Raw genomic sequence first — 19,894 nt, forward strand, 5'->3', positions numbered from 1 at the left:
ATGGTATTTTATCTGACCCACTGTTTTGACGTCTTGTGTATCTCTCACCTTTCTTTTTTTTTTTAAAAAAAATGTTATTGCCTGGTTTGATGCTTATTAAATTGTATTGTTTTGTTGCTAATAAATCTTACTTTATTGTAGCTTTCAGTGCTGATATGCCTTATCTTCACCATTTTGTGTTATTTTGGAGACTGGTGTATTATTCAACTGCAGGTTTGCTGCACAGCTGGTAATCATTAAACATTTCAGTTTCATACTAGAATTTATGTCGCTTTAAAGTGCATTTTAAGCCTTTGCCAGAAAAAGCCAAATACAAAACAAACAAGTAAATTCCAAGGCTAAAGAACCTTTCCGGATGCAACTTTTTATCACGTACTTTGAACTGACTTTGAAAACCTCGCAAGCTGCTGATTTCATCTTAGCTGTTAAGAGAGACTGCGGAGCACTCAAAGGAAGCAGCCGAAGGGAAAGTAAAATGTTCCCTCTAATTTACAGCTGACCACATCACTGGGTCGTAAGAATAATCCTTGTCATCACAATGAGTCATTACCAATTACACGGCTTCCCCACCAGGACTTTGATGTGTAAGGTGCGGCCTACCCAGCTTTCAGTGAGGAAATCTGATCCCTCTAATAGGGGTTGAATGGCTTTTCCTCCTGGAATTCAGATGCCCTCAACATCTCTAGGCACAGCCACACTGGCAGCTGCAGTACTCAACTAAACACAGCAGAGATATAGAGTGAGATGTACAAATAAGCAAGTTCCTCAGGCAGCAAAATGCACCCTAACAGTGCTGCCACCTCTCCTACACTTGGTTCTCCTCCTCCACTGCCCTCATTGTGTTCCCCCAGTAAACTTTACCCATTTTCATGCCATTCCGTTCCTCTGTACATACTCCCTCCCTCTCTCTGTCTCTCTCTGGCCCTTTCCGCACTGCGGAAAGGGCGCCCCTGCACCAGCAGGAATTCTGCCGGTGGAGGGTGGGGGCCGTTCGCGTGGGAGCGTGCGAGCAGCCCCCGCAGAGGCTGGCGTGGGAGAGGCAGCTCCGCACGGAGCCGCCTCTTCCCCGTCCCCCCCCCCCACTCACCTCGTCGCCCTGCTGGACTCCTAAGACCCACCCACGCTGCCCTCCGATCTCCAGGGGTTGGAGGGCAGCGAGGGAGGGTCTCAGCAGTCCAGTAGAGCGATGCAGGACGACGAGGTGAGTGGGAGAGGGACGGGGAAAACAGCATGTCTTTTTTGGTCCCACTCCAAAGACCAATGGAATGCTTTTATTGATTTAGCTGTTTTTTACTGTTTATCTCTCCAACAGGCTTCTTAATCTCCTGCTTCTAGTTCCTGCCAGTATTCTTCACATCAACTGGAGCAAAAAGTGGGGGGGGGGGGTCAGCAAGCAGTTTGAGACAATACTTCCGGTGATACTCAGAAGTGACATCACCATAGAGACTGGGAAATTCCTAAAGAGTCATGATACTCCCCCCTGTTCCCAATGGAGTGAATAAGATGTGGCAACCCTACTGCCACAATGGGAACCCCAAGAAACATGCAATAGCATTCTGCTTTCCTCCATTTTATCCTAACCATCAGACTATGAGGAAATATTTAGTTGAATATTTATATCCTACGTTTCTTGTGTCTCAAACAGCTTACAAGTCACAGTTGAAAACACAGCAATTTAAAACATGCAAAATGAATCAGCAATTTAAAACATGCAAAATGAAGCAAAAAACATGAATGGAACCTGAGCTTTTTCCACAAAAGCTCCCATCCTGAGGAACAGGTGGAGAGCTATCATCTCTAGAAGGTTACAAGGGACACTGCAAGTCAATTTCATTTGCCAGGGTTGCAATGGAGGGATTCGTAGGGGTTTTACTGTACTTGGAATATTTTTAATTTGGGTTTGTAAACTGCCTTAAGCACCACAGAAGAACACAGACTATACATATTTTAATAAATAATTTTAACAAGTATTCTTTTGTTGTTAAAAGTCTTAGATGTAAAATCTGTGAGGATTTAGATACTTCTCCTCAGTTCCAATGTGAAGTTTCACATGTACAGCTAGGTACTGAGCTCCACTTGCTAGATTTGCAAATGAAACAACAGCAGCATCAGATGAATAATGTATGCTTTATTCATTTTATAAGTACTCATAACATCTCCATAGAGGCTTGAAGCCTCATGCCTCTAATTCAAAAAAAACAAAACACCCCTTGCCTTTGGCTGTTCATGTTCAACACTTTCTGTATTGAACAGCAAAGCAAACATTACAGGGTACATTAAATGCAAAGCAACATATGCCACCTTAGCATATCATGAGATAGATTTTTGCCCCTTCCTTGATGGCAAATACTAAGGGTTTTTTTTAAACCACTGGAGGCTGAATCCAGATACAGGTACATTATGGTTGAATTATCACAATCATCCAGGGAGATGGAGAACTTTCCTCAGTGGCAGTCTTTAAGGAACAGCTAGACAAGAACTTGTCAGGGATGCTCTAGGCCAGGGGTCTGCAACCTGTGGCTCTCCAGATGTTTATGGACTACAATCCCAATCAGCCCCTGCCAGCATGACCAATTGGCCAAGCTGGGAGTGGCTGATGAGATTTGTAGTCCATGAACATCTGGAGAGTCACAGGTTGCAGACCCCTGCTCTAGGCTAATCCTGCATTGAGCAGAGAGTTGGACTATGGTCTGCATGGCCCCTTCCAACTCTATGATTCTATGTGCAACTGGATTTTCTAGTGCAGCTGTGAAGGATTACTACTGCGCAATAGTGCAATATTCAGCCATGTGCAGACATAGTTCAGAGTTCCCAGGGCAAGCACAGTTCCCAGGGCAATCACAGATTGCCAGTTCTGTTAAAATAGCAAAAGGATTTGCCCCCAAAGTGAAACAAAAACATTACCTACCATTCACACAAACTACAGATGTGTCTGAACCATGACAGAAAACATTCCAAGAAATCACAGCTGCAATTATAGACAGTAAGTTGTATCCAACAGCACCAACCTGTTTCTTGACTGGGAACCAACACCAGGAAATACAGATGTGCTACTGCCAAGAGACAGCAGAGACTTGGGCCTCTCCACATTCTTTTACAATTCACAGTGAAGAATTGGTCACCTCAAGCAGGAAACTGCATAATCTTTCACACAGCCAGACCCTTAAAAAAGAAAGGAAGAAATGTAAATTTTCCAATAGTAAAATTTTATTTGTTTAAAAATGTATATGCCACATTGTCTCCCAACCAAGATTCAAGGCCCACAGCTTACATTCTCAAAAGGAATACTAAAACACCAGAATCAACCCTTGCATACTTGGGGATAGTAAAATATAGAAGACGAATAATCTACGGCCAGGAGTACACAAAGTTGTGGTCCCAAGTGTCAAAAAAATGTATCTGTGAAGATATTGATGTGGCAGGAAACTAAACATGTACAAATGTCTATATGCCATTAAAGGTTAAAATGGAACAGTAAATGGATGTACAAATGTAGGTAAAAAACAAAACAAAGACATATATACAGAAATACAGATCTTAAAAGTCAAATTTGTTATGTTCGCTAAGATCAAAGAACATCTTAAGAGCCTCAGAAGAACTGTTCAGATACCTGATGACACCTGCAATGAAATGGAAGAAAGAAGAATGCCCTAGCCTTGAGAACTGGGAAAATGAATCAGGAGAAAATGTAACAGAGCCCTTTGGGGGTGGGCGGTATAACAAATCTAATTAATAATAAAATAATAATAACAATGGCAAAGTTAACAAACTGTATGAATAAGAAATAGAATCAAGAATTTTAAGACCAATGGAAAATTTACTTCTCATATTATTATTCTCAAAAATAAGGGTCAGGTGGAAGAGATATATTCAAATCATAAAAGTGTTTGTATGTGTGTGTATATTCTTTAAAATGTATGAATTCCAAAATAAGTTTAAAAAGCAATGGAAATAGGTTAAAGGGGGGAAATAGAGAAATGTATTTTGTTAGAATTTGCATATGATTGTTAGAATTTTATTAAGGTAACAAATATATTGGTGTAAAATTGTATGCCAAAAAAAGAGAGATCCATCACAGACACCCTAACCACATCAGATAGCTGTATCAGACACGTATTTGGCTACGGCTCTTACTGAACATATGATAATAACATGTCAGGGTTGGACAGGCATGAAATTGAAGGAATCCATCTGCAGGACAGCAACCACAAGCACTGGGGAGGGTAGAGAGAGAAGAGACGAAGGGGAGGGCTTCAGGTCTCTGTTATGGATATGAATTGCAGGCAGCACAGATGTCTCAAACAAACTCATCTCATTTTCCTGAATATGTACCACAGCATTCTTTTAAGATCTGTTTTTCTTCAAACAAATGATTTTCACGCCCCCCGGCACACACTCGGTGCAACACGCATGCTCCGCCCCCTTGTAGCTATACCACAGGTGAACAGGATGGCATCATGAAGGGAGAAAAAACATTGCTGTTTTCATCTCTCTGCTGTTCAGAGCTTGGGTTCCTCATCTGCCCTCTGTTCATCCTTTCCAAACAGCAAAACTTAGAAGCGTGGAATGGCACATCTGAAATGGTCAGGAAGGTGCCCCCCCCCCAACATATTGCTATCATTCAGCAAACTATGTAAAACGGAATTGTCCAGGAGAGCACTTTTATAAAAGTACTAGTGCTATAATGTAAAGCAATGGTTCAAAAAGCCCATTTTATGAACGGAATAGGACTATGCTGTTTTGTATGTCCTGTATTATCTATTCATTGCATTGTTTTCTGCTTCTGTCATTCCATTTTTTTGCATTGTCTGACATATCTTGTATGATACTGTTTTGCAGTTTCTCATTTTTGTAATCCTAGTCCTATAGCATTGCTTATTACACACTGTTTCACACCTTGGTAATCTGCCTTAAGACTCAGCGAAAAGGTCAGGGTACAAATAAAATAAATAAAAATATAAATAAAATACACTTGCTGAGACAAGAAACTATTTTTTCAAGGAACTTGATATTTCAGTTCTGTGGTCGTCACAGTCTACATGTAGCTCACCAAAACCATAAGCCACATCCTTATTCCAATGACATTCCTATCACAGTAAATTTAGCTTCACTGTGGGCGAAAAGCTGGATTAAAAGGGACAACCAGTCAGAAGGAATGACTGGTGCCAATTTAGTTGGTTCCCTCAAGACGCTTGAGAAACACAGCAGTAGAATTGTTAACAGGTTTCCTGCTCATCTGTCTCATCTTCTGGTGACCTTGCTTCAGAGACATCAGAGAAGTGGATTGATTCCAGCTTGAAATAGTCAACACTTTTCTGTATGGACAAGCAGGCTCCATTTGAGGCTCGTAATACATGGTAAGGCCTAGTAAATTGTAGACTTGCTTGCTAAATAGACAGAATTTATATTCTTTTTGACAAAGAATGCTGCCAGAATGCGGTGACTCTCCCTTTTGAACCAACATTTCTTTGCACTTAGCTGAGTCAGCCTTTGGCTTTCCAAAGTTAACTCAGCAGAGGGGGAACATGCTATTTTAAGAACCATGGCCATTAAAAAAAACTAGTTATTTGGCAATCACTCCTGAATAAATAAAAACTCTCATCGGGCAGCATTCAATTTTTCACCTGCTGCTAATCTTCCAAAAGGAACATTCCTATGAATGCTACTTCCTTAGCCAACATCCTCTTTCCTCGCTTAGGCTAAATAACGTTTGTGAAAACTATACTCCGTTCCACATAAAGAACTCAGTAGAATTGAAACTCCACTTGCTTCCCTGATCTTTTTTTTCTCACAGGGAATGCTCATTGAAGCTCAAGAACAGTGCCTGCCCAGTTCAGCTCCGGCCCAATTTGAAGAGAAAAAGTAAAAATAAAGACAAAAAGTCTTTGTGGGGTTAGGCCAGGGAGAGTCACACAAAGCGACGTTTCAGTTTTGGGCTTCTCCCACCCCCAACTAATGAAACCTTCTTTCCTTTTTATAGCGCCTGCCATTTTGACTGAATAACAGCCTCAGCTATGCAACAATTTACCTGGGATAACTTGGGGAGGGGACAGAATAGACGTTTATTATGATTAAAATGAGAGCTGTTCCTCCTTCTCATAAATGGGGGCAACAGCTAGAGTAGCTGATCAGCTACACTAGCTGTTGCCCCCATTTATGAGAGGGAGGAAACGCTCTCATTCTAGTGAGCACAGTCAAATGAACTTGTATTGCTCAGTGACATTACGGAACACACACCCCTTTGGTAAACCTTCCTCTTTCTCACCTTCTGACAAAAACTGAGGATTAGAACAGCCTGCTTCTGGCAAAAACTGAGGCACAGGATTAAGACAGTGTGTTCCTGCTCCTTTCCCTCAGCCATTTTTTCACTGAAATGACAGTTTACTTGTTTAAAAAATTAGTTCTACAGGGTAATGGAACATTCTTTGTTCAAACTGCCACATTTTGAAGTGTACAGAATGATGTTTTTGAAGACAGCAGAGCTTAAAAACGAATCTTTAATGCTAGCATTCTTTTGGGAGTCTTTTCTAAAGCAGAGGTATGCCACTTCCTCTTCTTGTGACCCACAACAGACCAAACTGAATTCTTTATGTGGAATGTACTATAGAAGTATTTGATATCAATCATCAATTATCATATACTACTGCAGAACATGTAAAGCTGCCTTCTACTGAATCAGACAATTGGTCTCTCAAGATCAGTACTGTTTACTTTGACCGACAACAGTTGGAGATTGAACATGGAACGTGAAAGATGGCCTCCGTCATCTTTGGCCAATTGAAAGAGAATCAGGTGCTGATTCTCAAATGCGGAATCCTGTGGAAAAGCTAAGGAATTTTGGAGGTCCAAGCATACTTTAATTCAAAAGGTTTTGAAGACTAATACACAAACGAAACCTGAGGCTTATCTGTCGGGACTTATGGTTAGATCACTGGAAAGAAAACATGGAATCTTGTTTTTAGATACGCCTGAAGCAGAAAGAATACTATTTGCACAAAAATGGAAAAGTATTTCTACAATTGAAGAATAATGGGTGACGGTATTAGTTGGCAGGGATGGCCAAGTTAACCTCATTACTCCAAGAAAAGTTTATAGACTATTGGAAACCCTTGATAGAGAATTTAGACAGAAAAACAGAAAAAAAAACTGATGTCTAGTGGTTTTGAAGGATTAAACTATTCAAACAAGAACCAATAGAGAAAAATGAGACTTGTTACTAACAATGACACAAAAGATTTAATTTCATGAAAGATTTTGAAGTACAGATAAAATTTTTATGTCCAGGATGCATAATGACGATCTACATCATACAGTATTTTTAAGATGCTGTGCTAAATGGACCCTGAATGTAATCCAGCTGGGCTCATCTTAGATGATTATACTTTAATGAGAACAGGCTACCACTTTAGCATACACAAATCAAAATAGGGTATCATATTTATGATTTTTTTTCAGCAGCTAACTTAGATTTAATAGGCCTCTCCAAAAGCTGAGAACAAATAACACTCTGGTTTTACCTAGAATGGTATGATTCTTTGATGTGAAATGCCATAAACTTCAATGAACAAAATTTGATGTGGTATAAACTTTTGGGGGCCAGAGTCCACTTCGGCAGACGCATCCATAAAAGCTTGAAGCTTGATTCCATCAGCTCTTTTGCTTGATCTCATCCAGCCCCTCTTGATTGAAGCCATCATCCTACACAGTTTAATTGTTCATGTGGTTCCTGTGACCTGTCACAGCCTTTTTGTATTCAAACACAAGTGTCTCCTGCCTTTTTTGCCGATGGAAAAACTGGTTGGGACCCAGTCCATAGTCTTTAAAGTGCTTGTTTTTGCTGTGATGGCTCTAACTTTGGCTAAAAGATCCAACTTTGACTAAGAGACTTAACGTACGCCAAGATTAAATCAACTATCTATCTAAGGCCCACTCTGCACAGGCCAGTGAAGCAGATGAACACTGGGATAAATGATCCCGGCGCAGCCCCAGGGCCGTTCACACACTTCCATGAGGCGGCCCCGGAGCTGCTGCAGCTTGCAGAAGCACTTCCTTTTTTTAAACACTTACCTTCTCTTCCCTGAGCAGCTCCGCAGGGACGAGGGGACATGCCCAGTGGCGGGATTCAAATAATTTAACAACTGGTTCCAGTGGCAGGATTTAAATAATTTAACAAGCGGTTGTTTACAAGAGGCATTTTAACAACCGGTTCGGCTGAAATGGTGCAAATCTGCTGAATCCCACCGCTGGACACGCCCCTGTGACCATGGCAATGACTTGGGGGACAGAGGGCAGGAGGCGTGTCCTCTCATCCCTGCGGAGCTGCGCAGGGAAGAGAAGGGAAGGGTTTTTTTTTTTAAAAAAGGACATGCCTAAAAGCGGCACCTCCCTCCAGCGCTGTTCACTTGGTTGAAAACGGTGTTTTTTTTAAAAAAAAACTCGCTCATTTAGCGAGTTTCAAAAACACCAGTTGGGGGGAAAGATGGTGCTGCCGTCGTGCAAAGTTCTCCCCCAACCGGTGTTTTTACCAGGCTTGCACCAGTGTTGTTGGCCCATGCAGAGTGGACCTAAGTTTGTATCCATTTGAACAGGCAGGTTTCTGCATATAAGATTATGTTTCTCAGCCAAAATGTGTGTGTATTCCCACTTATTTGTATGTGTAAAGTGCCATCAAATCACAGCCAGCCAACTGACTTACGGCAACCCCAGCAAGGGGTTTTCAAGGCAAGTAATTAAGCAGAGGTGGTTTGCCATTGCCTTCCTCTGAAGAGTCTTCCTTGGTGGTTTCCCTTTCAAGTACTTAGCTTCTGAGATCTGACAAGATTGGGTTGTGCCATGCTGCCTTCCCTCTTTTCTACTTCTTTAGTGCACAATTATTCCTACATTCATCTGAAGAGTTCAGAGCAATTTGAACCATTCTCTCCTCCACTGCTTCATCCCCACAACCTTGTGAGATAGGTAAGGTTGAAGGTGTGTGCTTAGCCCAGAATCTTCATAGCCATGAATCTTCATAGCAGAGCAGAGATTTGAACCCAGATCTCCCAGATGCAAATCCAACACCCTAACACTACACCAAACCAGCCGCATTTTTAAAGAGGGAGAGCCCAGAAAGGCAGAGGGAAAAAAGACAATCCACAAGCATTACCGCATGCATATAATCCTTTCCTTAAATCAGTCAAAGTCAGAAAAAACAGGTTTTGAAAATGTTCTATTGAAACATAGTTTGGTTGCCAAGTCCTCAACAAAAGGCTTTTTTCTAAGGACTTTCCTGCACAATGTCAGGACAGGTTGCTATGTTAGCATAGTGATGATAGACAGAGGGAAGAAAAAAGGAGAAGCAGGTATAGTTGGCCAATTAGCTGTTTTCCTAAAAGCAACAAATGCTAGCCTCCGGCCAGCAGAACATCCCCTTTACAATCAGGAACAGACAGATGCTTTAACTTTTCACTGTGGGCACAGAATAACCTGTCAGACATGAATTGGTTTTTGGGAAGATGGAGCAATCCGAAAACAGGCAGGTCAACTTGGTGCCTTCAACATGACATCACGCCTTTCTGTAGTTTTTATAGCTAGCAGGGGGAGAAGGTAATTACAAGGCCACAATCTCCCCTTGCCCCAAGGCCATGACTCATAGTCCACACTTACAATCCACTGTCCCTCCAAGCGGTATATTTCACTTTGAAGAGACTGTTAGATTGTTAGATTTTTTTTCATTCTAGTATACTAGCGCTGTACTCTAGGAGAATTTTCGAAGCATGAAACAGTCTATCTGAGTCATTAAGCAAGTTGACTAAATATCTTTCTCTCTCTGTATATGTGTTTTTGTGAGTTCAGATGTTATTCATTGTTCTGCTCGAAATCTGAAACCTGTAATCTGTAAATTGTGAGAAAACAGTTACTTTGTGGCGGTTTTTTAAATGTAACTAAGTAAATAAACTAAGGCCCCTTCCGCACATGCGTGGAAATGAGCCTCCTCCGGCATAAACTCGGGGCGTGCGAACGGCCCCCACTTCCCCCCAGCTGGAGAGACGGCTCCACACAGAGCAGCCTCTCAGTCAGCCCCCTCCACTGACCTTCATGTCCAGCGTTGCTCTGGAGGGATGCAGGGACCCGCCCACGCTGCCCTCCGACCTCCAGGGGTTGGAGGGCAGCGTGGGCAGGTCTCTGCAGCCCTCCAGAGTGACACTGGACATGAAGGGCAGTGGAGGTGACAGGGAAAGCGGCGTCTTCCCAGCAGTGCGGTTCGCACCGCGCCAACAGGAAGACGCCACTTTGCAACAACCTCGCTCAACAACCTCGCCTTCACGCCGCTGCCAGGCAGCCTCCTGTGTGAATGGCAGCCCATGGACGGCGTTTTTGCCGTCCCTGGGCCTCTGATTTTGCCTGTGCGGAAAGGGCTTAAGTTTCAACAGTTCATCTGAGGGAAAGGGTGACTTATTTACCAGAGAACAATAACCAGCTGATTTTAGGATCCTATGAAAGAAAAAAAAGTAGTGGATCCAACTTAAAATTGGATTTTAATTTTCACAGACAAGATTAGGTGAGAGAGAAATAAATCTCTTGTACATATGTGCCTGTAATAGGTTGTAATAGGTATACTTTGATCAAATTGAAATTAAATGACTCCCATATGAGGAAATTTTGGACAAGAGCCCTACTCAGCTAGAAATGGAAACAGGGAAGAATTATTCAAAACAAACAATGATCTATGTTACTAATTGCACTTGCTTACACAAAAGCTTTGCATTAATAGCTAATGCACAGAGGGTGCCAGCCCTACCAGAAACCAGGCTTCAAATTCAACACGTTTTAAAATGAATGCTTCCAAACGCTCAGCTACAGGCTAGCCAAAACTATTCACACTCATAGGGATTTATCTATCTAGATATTTATAGCCTGTTTCTCTCCCTGAAGTGGCTTGTAGCACTATTGTCCTCTCCTCCATTTTTTTCTTCACAATGATAATCCTGTGAGGAAAGTTAGGATGAGATTTTATGACCGGCCTGAGATTACTCAGCAACCTTCCATTGGAAGACCCAGGGATTCAAACCTGAGTCTCTGTTAGGTCTCAAACCTTGAAGCAATAAACAAACTCTGTATTGTTGATCAGAAGCGTTTATTGAGAGGCAACAAAGAACCCAGCTTGACAGCCAGTTCTGTCTGGCATTTAATATCCCCTTTATTCAGAAATTAATTCACTCTCCTGTTTTCCCAAAGAATGTGAGAAAGAATTATTTTGGAGCAAACCACCTAGTCCTCTGCACCCACAGGGCAGCGGAAACATCCTGTTTCTCATGGACCAGAAGTGTCAAGGGTATGCCTAGCTATCTACTCAAGAGTGTGAAGCCATAAAATAAAATCAAGGAAAGAATGTCCCTTTACAGAAGTGGTAACATATAATAGGCTGGTTACATATATCTTCTAGTAATTGCACTGAGTTAGGAATGCATCTCGATCAACTAGATACAATCGCCTGGCAATATATTTTGTAACACTGCATTGAGTTAGTAATGCACCTCAATCAACTAAATGCAATCCCTGACAGTCTTCCAGATCCTAGTTCAACACCATATGTTTCACTTCAGTTTCCACACCAGCAAAGATTCCTTCCAACCCCCTAGGCTATACCTATCATGTCAGCAACATTCTGTATGTCCTCACAGGGAGCAGAAAGAGATCATAAAATAGACTGTACAACTTAGGCTGAATGTGCCTGGGCAAGGGGTTCTTCTTTTTAAATACTGTCACACATTTTAAAATAAAAAAGCTTCCAGACCAGTGGAAAAAGTAGGATAGAAAGAGTGGGCCTATCTAATTTTTTCCCCTCTGATATATTAAGGTCAGCTTGGTTTTTACTCTGCTACAGACATTCTGTCAATGTAAAGTTCAAGCAAGAAGTGACATAAGAACATAAGAACATAAGAACAAGCCAGCTGGATCAGACCAAAGTCCATCTAGTCCAGCTCTCTGCTACTCGCAGTGGCCCACCAGGTGCCTTTGGGAGCTCACATGTAGGATGTGAACGCAATGGCCTTCTGCGGCTGTTGCTCCCGATCACCTGGTCTGTTAAGGCATTTGCAATCTCAGATCAAAGAGGATCAAGATTGGTACCCTTAAATCGACTTCTCCTCCATAAATCTGTCCAAGCCCCTTTTAAAGCTATCCAGGTTAGTGGCCATCACCACCTCCTGTGGCAGCATATTCCAAACACCAATCACACGTTGCGTGAAGAAGTGTTTCCTTTTATTAGTCCTAATTCTTCCCTCCCAGCATTTTTCAATGAATGCCCCCTGGTTCTAGTATTGTGAGAAAGAGAGAAAAATTTCTCTCTGTCAACATTTTCTACCCCATGCATAATTTTGTAGACTTCAATCATATCCCCCCTCAGCCGCCTCCTCTCCAAACTAAAGAGTCCCAAACGCTGCAGCCTCTCCTCATAGGGAAGGTGCTCCAGTCCCTCAATCATCCTTGTTGCCCTTCTCTGCACTTTTTCTATCTCTTCAATATCCTTTTTGAGATGCGGCGACCAGAACTGGACACAGTACTCCAAGTGCGGTCGCACCACTGCTTTATATAAGGGCATGACAATCTTTGCAGTTTTATTATCAATTCCTTTTCTAATGATCCCCAGCATATAGTTTGCCTTTTTTTTTGACCTGGTCCACTTTACTTTCCTGCATGTTTGTCAATTTTCCCCCTAAATATCTAAATAAAAAAATGTCTAGACATGAAGATGCCTCATACTGAATTGGACCACTGTCTACTCAGACTGGCAGTAGTTCTGAATCTGGAGGAGGAGGAATTTGGATGTATACCCCTCCCCTTTCTTTCCTGCAAGGAGACTCAAGAGGGCTTGCAATCACCTTCCCTACCTCTCCCCACATCAGACACCTTGTGAGGTAGGTGGGACTGAGAGAGTTCTGAGAGAACTGTGACTGGTCCAAGGTCACCCAGAAAGAATGTAGGAGTGGGGAATCAAACCCAGTTCTCCACATTACAGTCCACGTGCTCTTAACCACTGTACCACGCTGGCTCTCACATCACCTACTGCCTGATCCTTCCTTAACTGGAGATGCTGGGGACCAAACCTGGGACCTTCTGGCTCTTCCACTGAGCCACAGCCCCTCTCATCAGTGTGAGATGTTCACGTTACTTAATCCATCAACAGCCCAAGCCTTGCCTCCTCCTGGCTTCCTTTTGCCTTTCTTCTCCCTGCTTTGGGTCATGGACACTTGCCTATTTCCCCCCTTCTCTTTCTCTCTCTTGGATGGATTTTCCTCTCCCTTTTCAATCTTACAGCTGAAGCTCAACAAGACTGAGGTGCTAAGGGTCAATGGAGAAGCTGCTCAAGATCTGCAAACTCCACCTCTTTTGCACAGAGCTGCACAACTTCAGTTGAGATAACTCTTCACCTGAAAGAGCTGCTGGATTCTAGCTTATGGTTGAAGGCTCAGATGTGGTGTCAGCATCTAAGGCCTGTACGTTCAGTGTCTGGAGATTAATGAGGAACTCCCCGCATCAGCCTTCACCCCTGCTGAGCCAATGGTCATTCTCTTCTCACAAGCAAGAATCAAAGACTGGACAATATTTAGTCAACGGTTGTAAATCAGGAGACAAATAAAAACTGCAGCTACATCCCACAATTTGGAAAAGTCATGTTTAAAGGAAAGCACTTTGTAGTAAGCTTTGGATTTTCATCATTCCTTTTCTCCTGTCTCCAAAATTGTGTTAATTATTTATAAAGCTGTTGACATTATAATCCATTGGAACAGGACTTCGCACTAAAAATGACAGGTATAAAACAGGAGTTTAAAAAGGCATCTGAAATATGGTAGAGCAGCCAGACACAGATTGAGGGGAAGATTCGTGAGGGGTAACGTGGGCCACTCAAAACATTAAAAAACACCAAATTTCTGAAAATAGACTGGAAATCCTGCTCAGTCTGAACATAACATATCATCAAGCTACCTTACACTGAATCAGATCTTTGGCCTATCAAGGTCAGAGCTGTCTCTTAGACTGCCAGTGGCTCTTCAGGGTGCCAGACTGAGGTCTTTCCCATCACCTACTGCCTGGTCCTTTCAGCTGAAGATATCGGGAAACATCTGCAGGTGTGGAAGACCACAATCTAAGGCCCTGGAAAGCTCTCAGTCTGAGTAGACAACATTGCTTCAGCCAATTTCATGCATTCAAAATGTATTATAAACTTATTTTGGAGGTGATCTCTCAGTTCTGAAGAAAATGTATGATGATTTTCCTTCTTAGCTCTTACTCATGCATTTTTTGAATGCCATCCACAGGGTACATGGGAGAAAGGAGAACGAGAAAGGGAAGCGCTAATAAGAAACTCCACACAACCCAAAATACGCCCTCCCCCCCAAAAAACCCTTATGATTTTTGCAAAGTCTCTGTAGACCCAGCTGAATTAGGCAACAAAGGTTGCATTTTTAGTATCATTGGTTTCTGCATGGGATTACTAGCAAGTTACATTGCACAGGGAGATAATTATGGAGTGGCATACAATAATATTTATAAAAGGCTGTAGCAGACAGAGCTCCTCAGAGGAAAAGGGAGGATGCACAAAACCCACTTCTTGAGGAATAGAAGAACATAGACAGTCCTGTTTAGATGGGGCAAACTGTCTGTCTGGCTCCTCCGCCACAAACCCAAAGCCACCAGTTCCTCTCGCCCCTGCAAAATGGAGAAATCTGCTTGCGGTGAACCTATTAGAGGATTTCTTCAGAGCATGGCTCTGAACAGAGAGATTGTATGCAACAGCCCCCATTCACATGCCTGGAAAAACCTCCAATCTTTCTCTGCCAAGGAGTTCAGTTGCAAACAGCCAAGTGCATCCCGTCTGCCAAAACGTATCTTAGAAATGTGCAGTCCATCATGGAGGAACTATTGCTGGCTTTTCCCAAAGGACCTAACAAAAAGCAGAAATAGCAAAGCAGTTTTGGAGAGTGGAGCCTAAAAGGGTTTGAGAAGGCCTCAGCTATTTATTGGGAGCAATACAGCACGGCCAGAGAAAAAGCTTTCTCAGTAAGAACGTGAAGACACGTTCGTGAAACCACCTTCTACTGAAGTAACCATTGGTCTGCCAAGTCCAGTACTTTCTACTATGACTAGGAGCAGAGCTCTACAATCTCAGACAGAGGTCTTTCACATCTCTTGCTACCTGGGGTAGAGGTTAAGAGCAGTGGATTCTAATCTGGAGAACCGGGTTTGATTCCCCACTCTTCCACTTGAGCAGTGGACTCTTATCTGGTAAATTGGATTTTGTTTCCCCATATGAAAACTGGTGGGTGCCTCGGGCTAGTTGCAGTTCTCTTAAAACCTTCTCAGCCTCACTTACTTCACAAGGTCTCTATTGTGGGGAGGGAAATGTAGAGCTCTTATGAAGTCACTTGAGTCTTTTTTACAGTCCCTAGAGAAAAGCAGGGCAATCCAATAATCCGCCTCTTTCTAACTTCCTTTAACTAGAGATGACAGGGATTGAACTCTGGGGCCTTCTGCATGGCAAGCAGATGTTCTATAACCGAGCCACAAAATTATTTCCCACGTTTCTCTTCCTCTATCTCTATATCTTACAGTGCTGGAAGAGTCACGAAACACCTGTAAAATTGGTATGAGTGATACAACAAAATAAAAATACTGACGAGGGAAAGCACCCAATCACAGAGCACAGAAACAGAATAAATATCCTTGTTGGCGATAAAGAAATGAAAACTGAAAATGGAAGAACGAAAAGACCACCCAAGAGCAACTCTGGTCCAAAAATGCCTCAGGTATTGGTGGCAACAGGTTAGATTTTGGTACATTTTTTAAGACGGAGGTAACAGAGGTAGTCAGTATTATGAAAACGGTAATAGCAAAAATTATTTGAGATTATATTTAATTGCTTTAATGATGAGAAATGATTCTAGCACTGCATGGCTTTCCTTTTCATGCACAATTTCATTTGTAACTCACATGTTTTGTTTGTCATGACAACTAAATGCTTACAATGAACTGTGGACTTTCCAAGGACAGCCTTTTGCCACAGGTGCCAATTCATGACCTTGTCCTCCCATAAAATTCACTGTATTTGCTTGATAAACAACAACAGGTAAAAAAGGAAACAACATTTCAAGTTTGTTGGAAGTGGCTTCACTGTATACAGAAAGACGAATGCATACAAAAACAAAAACCATGTACTACCTTTTTATTAAGACTAACTGCAATAATGCAACACAATGGACAAGCTTTCAAGTTTGTCAGAAGTCTCCATCAGAAGATTTCTCCTGTGAATCCCAGCTGTTTTCATTAGCCTGAGTTTACAAACAAAACAGTCTTTCCTATGGCCCTCCCCAATATTCAACTGTCAGATTTCATTAACAAAGCAGTCTAATATGACGAAAACTAAGAGACCTGAGATGTAAACAAATGATTTTGCAATTCAAAACAAAGGTGTGATTCTGAAAGGCTGATCAGATATGCATCACTATTACCATGTTTTTGAAAGGATGTGAACATTTAACTTGCAATTAAGACACGGGAGAATAGCATGACAAGAAATCAATAGCGTGACAAGAAATCTGGGGCCAGGGAAATTACTGGACCCTTCCCCCAAACTCTGTGTTCAATAGAAAAGAGAGCAAAGGTTGGGAAAGGTAAATTGTATGTGCGCGTAGCTTATTGTTTCGGTGGGAAGAGAAAAGCACTCAAGACATGCAAGTATCATATTACACATCCCGTTATTATTGCCAATATAAAAAGCTTCCAAAAATTCCCCCTAATTACATGCCAGAAGAAATGTACATTTCTGGGAAACAGCAGCAAATTGCCAATTTGGCTGACAGTAAAGATAAAAGATGAAGAAACAGAAAATGAACTTATTTTCTTAAGAGCAAGCTCTGCTGACCCACAGCTTTCAGACCCTGACTTCTCGTCTTTATCACATCAATTTAGCTCTTGCTATAAATTATCATAGGGACAAGACAATTTCCTTATCTTTTATTTAAGAGACAGTGTTATTTCAAAACACATGCCCGTGGTTAAAGAGGTGGGGAGAGAGTAGAAATTTGCCTTTCCATCTAATTTTAGGATTTCATTCCCCTTGTTTGCAAAACAACAGGATTAAATAGACCAGTGATGGTGAACCTTTTCGAGACCGAGTGCCCAAATTGCAACCCAAAACCCACTTAATTATTGCAAAGTGCCAGCACGGCAATATAACCTCAATAACCCCCTCGAGCAGGGGCCAACCTGCTGTAGCCTCCAACAAGTCCCACATGTGCTGCTCTGCCCCTCTCTAGCATCTTTGCCGCCTCTACCCCCCACCCCCCCCGGCAGCAGCCACCTGGAGCACAGGCACCAGGTCCACCAGCGTCCCTGCTCGCTGAGGTGCACGCACATCAAGTCCAGCGGCCCAGGCCAGCCTAGATGTGTGTGTGTGTGTGGGGGGGGGGTGATTCCCCCCCACATGACAAACTCTGTGCATGCATGCCCACAGAGAGGGCTCTGAGTACCACGTCTGGCACCCGTGCCATAGGTTCGCCACCACTGAAATAGACAGACCTCCAGTCGGAGGAACCTTGAGCTACCAAAAAAGAAGAGAAAGCACTCCACCAGCGAACGAACACTATCAGAAACTCACAATTGGAGCTGGTTTCTTTGCACTATGCCTGAAGATTCTCTAAGAAATTCACTTAAGAGAAGTTCCCCAATATTGGTCTTCCCTGCCACACTGTCAAAACCCCTAGACTAGCTGTTGATGTCCCCCAACTGGTAGAGTTTATGCGCACATTTGGAATTATGAGAACCAACAGTCAACAATACAATAAAATGGCTGCCAAATCAAATTTGGCTGGGACCAAATCCAAAAGTTGGAAGGTTCTATGCCAAGCTTCCTCCTAAAATGGAGGTGGTCTTCAAATGGGTTCTCCCTGCAGACTGGAATGTGATGCTTTCTTGATTTTTCTGAAGCGACTCCTTCTCCGGTGAGGCGGAAGAAAGTCAGGGTTGACTCTTTAGGGAAGAAGAAAGAAGGAAGCAGAAAATATGTTGGAAAGCACCATGTTGGGCTTCACTGGGCTTAAGTATGACCAGTTCTAATGGACAGGTTAGAATGTTTCTCCAGCTAGCCGAATGACCTCTGTTACAACTTATAGGGCCCCATTAAGATCTCAAGCAGGTATCCCTCTTGATAACACAGATCCTGTTAACTGGAGACACGTATGATCAGGAACCTCGAGCCCATCCTCGAGCCGCCTCGAGCCCTTCGGGGAAGAGGCGGCCTATAAATCTAAAATATAAATAAATAAATAAATAAACCTTTGCGAGCATCATGTCCTAAGCTACTGAGCAAAGGTCACCTCTCTAAAAAGTATTTTCCACAGTCCATGAGATACCTAAGCATAACAGGGAATATGACTATAACACCTACATGATGACATTCAGTTAATGGATACAATATCTACAAGATTATATCAGAGTACATTTAGCATCAATTATCTCTCAATTGCTTTGAGGGCATTCACAAAGCATGGGCTGAAAAGGAAGAAGATACACATCTGTTCACACCCTTGTTTGGAGTACAGAAAGGTAATTTAAAAAGGCTCACTGAGTCCTACATAATCTTATGCAATCTTGTTGCGTAGCCTCAGTTTCACTCCCTGAAGGAAGAATAAGACTTTAAGAAAGAAAAATTCCAAATAATTAATTCAATAGGATGAACTTGCTCATTACTACATCTGTTATAAGACCAGCAATAGAAGAATTCACGGGAGTGTTTCTGGAATAAACTAAAATCAGCCTTGCATCTGATAACATAGACTCTAGCCAACAAAAGCTTTTGCTTCTATAAATACATTGCCCATTAAGGTGCCGCATGACTCCATTTCCCCCAACTCCACACTCTGCAATAGCGCAACAAAACTGCCCACCTTGAAGTCTGGATAAAACCTTTTTCGCCATCAAGTCCACTTATGGTGACACATGGGGGTTTCCAATGCAAGGCAAGAGACACTCAGAGGCAGTTTGCCATTGCCTGCCTCTGAATCGCAGCCCTGGTATTCCTTAGTTGTCTCCCATCCAAATACTGACCAGGGCTGAACCCGCTTAGCTTCTGAGATCAGGTGAGCCTGGCCTATGCAGGTCAGGGCTCTGAATAAACTAGCTTCAACTAATTTAAAAAGGAAACAAAAGGCCACAGAAGGGGTGGACTTGACCCAAACAATTTGCTTTGACAAATTCTAAAACATTGCCACAAAAGGACCGGGTGCTGTTAATGTTTAGGGTTAAGTGAGGTTTAATATTTTACTCAATACTTTTGTTGTCTTACAAGTTCTGCATTTTTCTTCCACGAAGTTTCCTGTGTGCTAAGATAAAACTAATCCACTGAAGAATCTCTGGGAAGAACCAATTACAACAAACGATAAGACCGGCTGCTTCAAGCCCCCAGGGCAGGGCCACTGACATGCATTCACACTGTGCATGGGTAGGGACAACTCACAGAAGTCCTCAGACCGCTCCTAGCTTATTTCAGTAAGAGACTCAAGACAGCAGGGCAATACTAGGATCCTTATCTCATGAACCAAGTGGCTCAGGAAGAGTAAAGAAAGGTGACAATTTAGCAACAGGCAGAGCATAGGAGGGGACCTTCAGTCAATAAATTGAGGTCACTGTTATCTTCTGATGTCTTCATTTCCTTCACCAGACTCTTGACAGAGTAAGATCTTCCTGGCAAAGTAGTAGTAGAAGAAGAAGAGTTTGGATTCATATCCCCCCTTTCTCTCCTGTAGAAGACTCAAAGGAGACTCACAATCTCCTTGCCCTTTCCCCCTCACAACAAACACCCTGTGAGGTAGGTGGGGCTGAGAGAGCTCTGAGAAGCTGTGACTAGTCCAAGGTCACC

General features: G+C 42.5%; 1 protein-coding gene across 2 annotated transcripts in view; it reads right to left on the reverse strand.

Annotated features, from left to right (window-relative positions):
• The window catches only part of LIFR (LIF receptor subunit alpha), a 90,663-nt gene that overhangs the window by 51,818 nt on the left and 18,951 nt on the right, over positions 1-19,894 (reverse strand). For both annotated transcript variants that reach the window (XM_048504662.1, XM_048504663.1), the window contains exon 2: positions 3,009-3,162. In XM_048504662.1, the coding sequence (XP_048360619.1) occupies positions 3,009-3,090 (82 nt within the window). In that variant the 5' untranslated portion in view covers positions 3,091-3,162. The remainder of the gene's footprint in view (positions 1-3,008; positions 3,163-19,894) is intronic.

This window comes from Sphaerodactylus townsendi, linkage group LG07 (assembly GCF_021028975.2).
Source record: "Sphaerodactylus townsendi isolate TG3544 linkage group LG07, MPM_Stown_v2.3, whole genome shotgun sequence".
Classification (NCBI taxonomy): domain Eukaryota; kingdom Metazoa; phylum Chordata; class Lepidosauria; order Squamata; family Sphaerodactylidae; genus Sphaerodactylus; species Sphaerodactylus townsendi.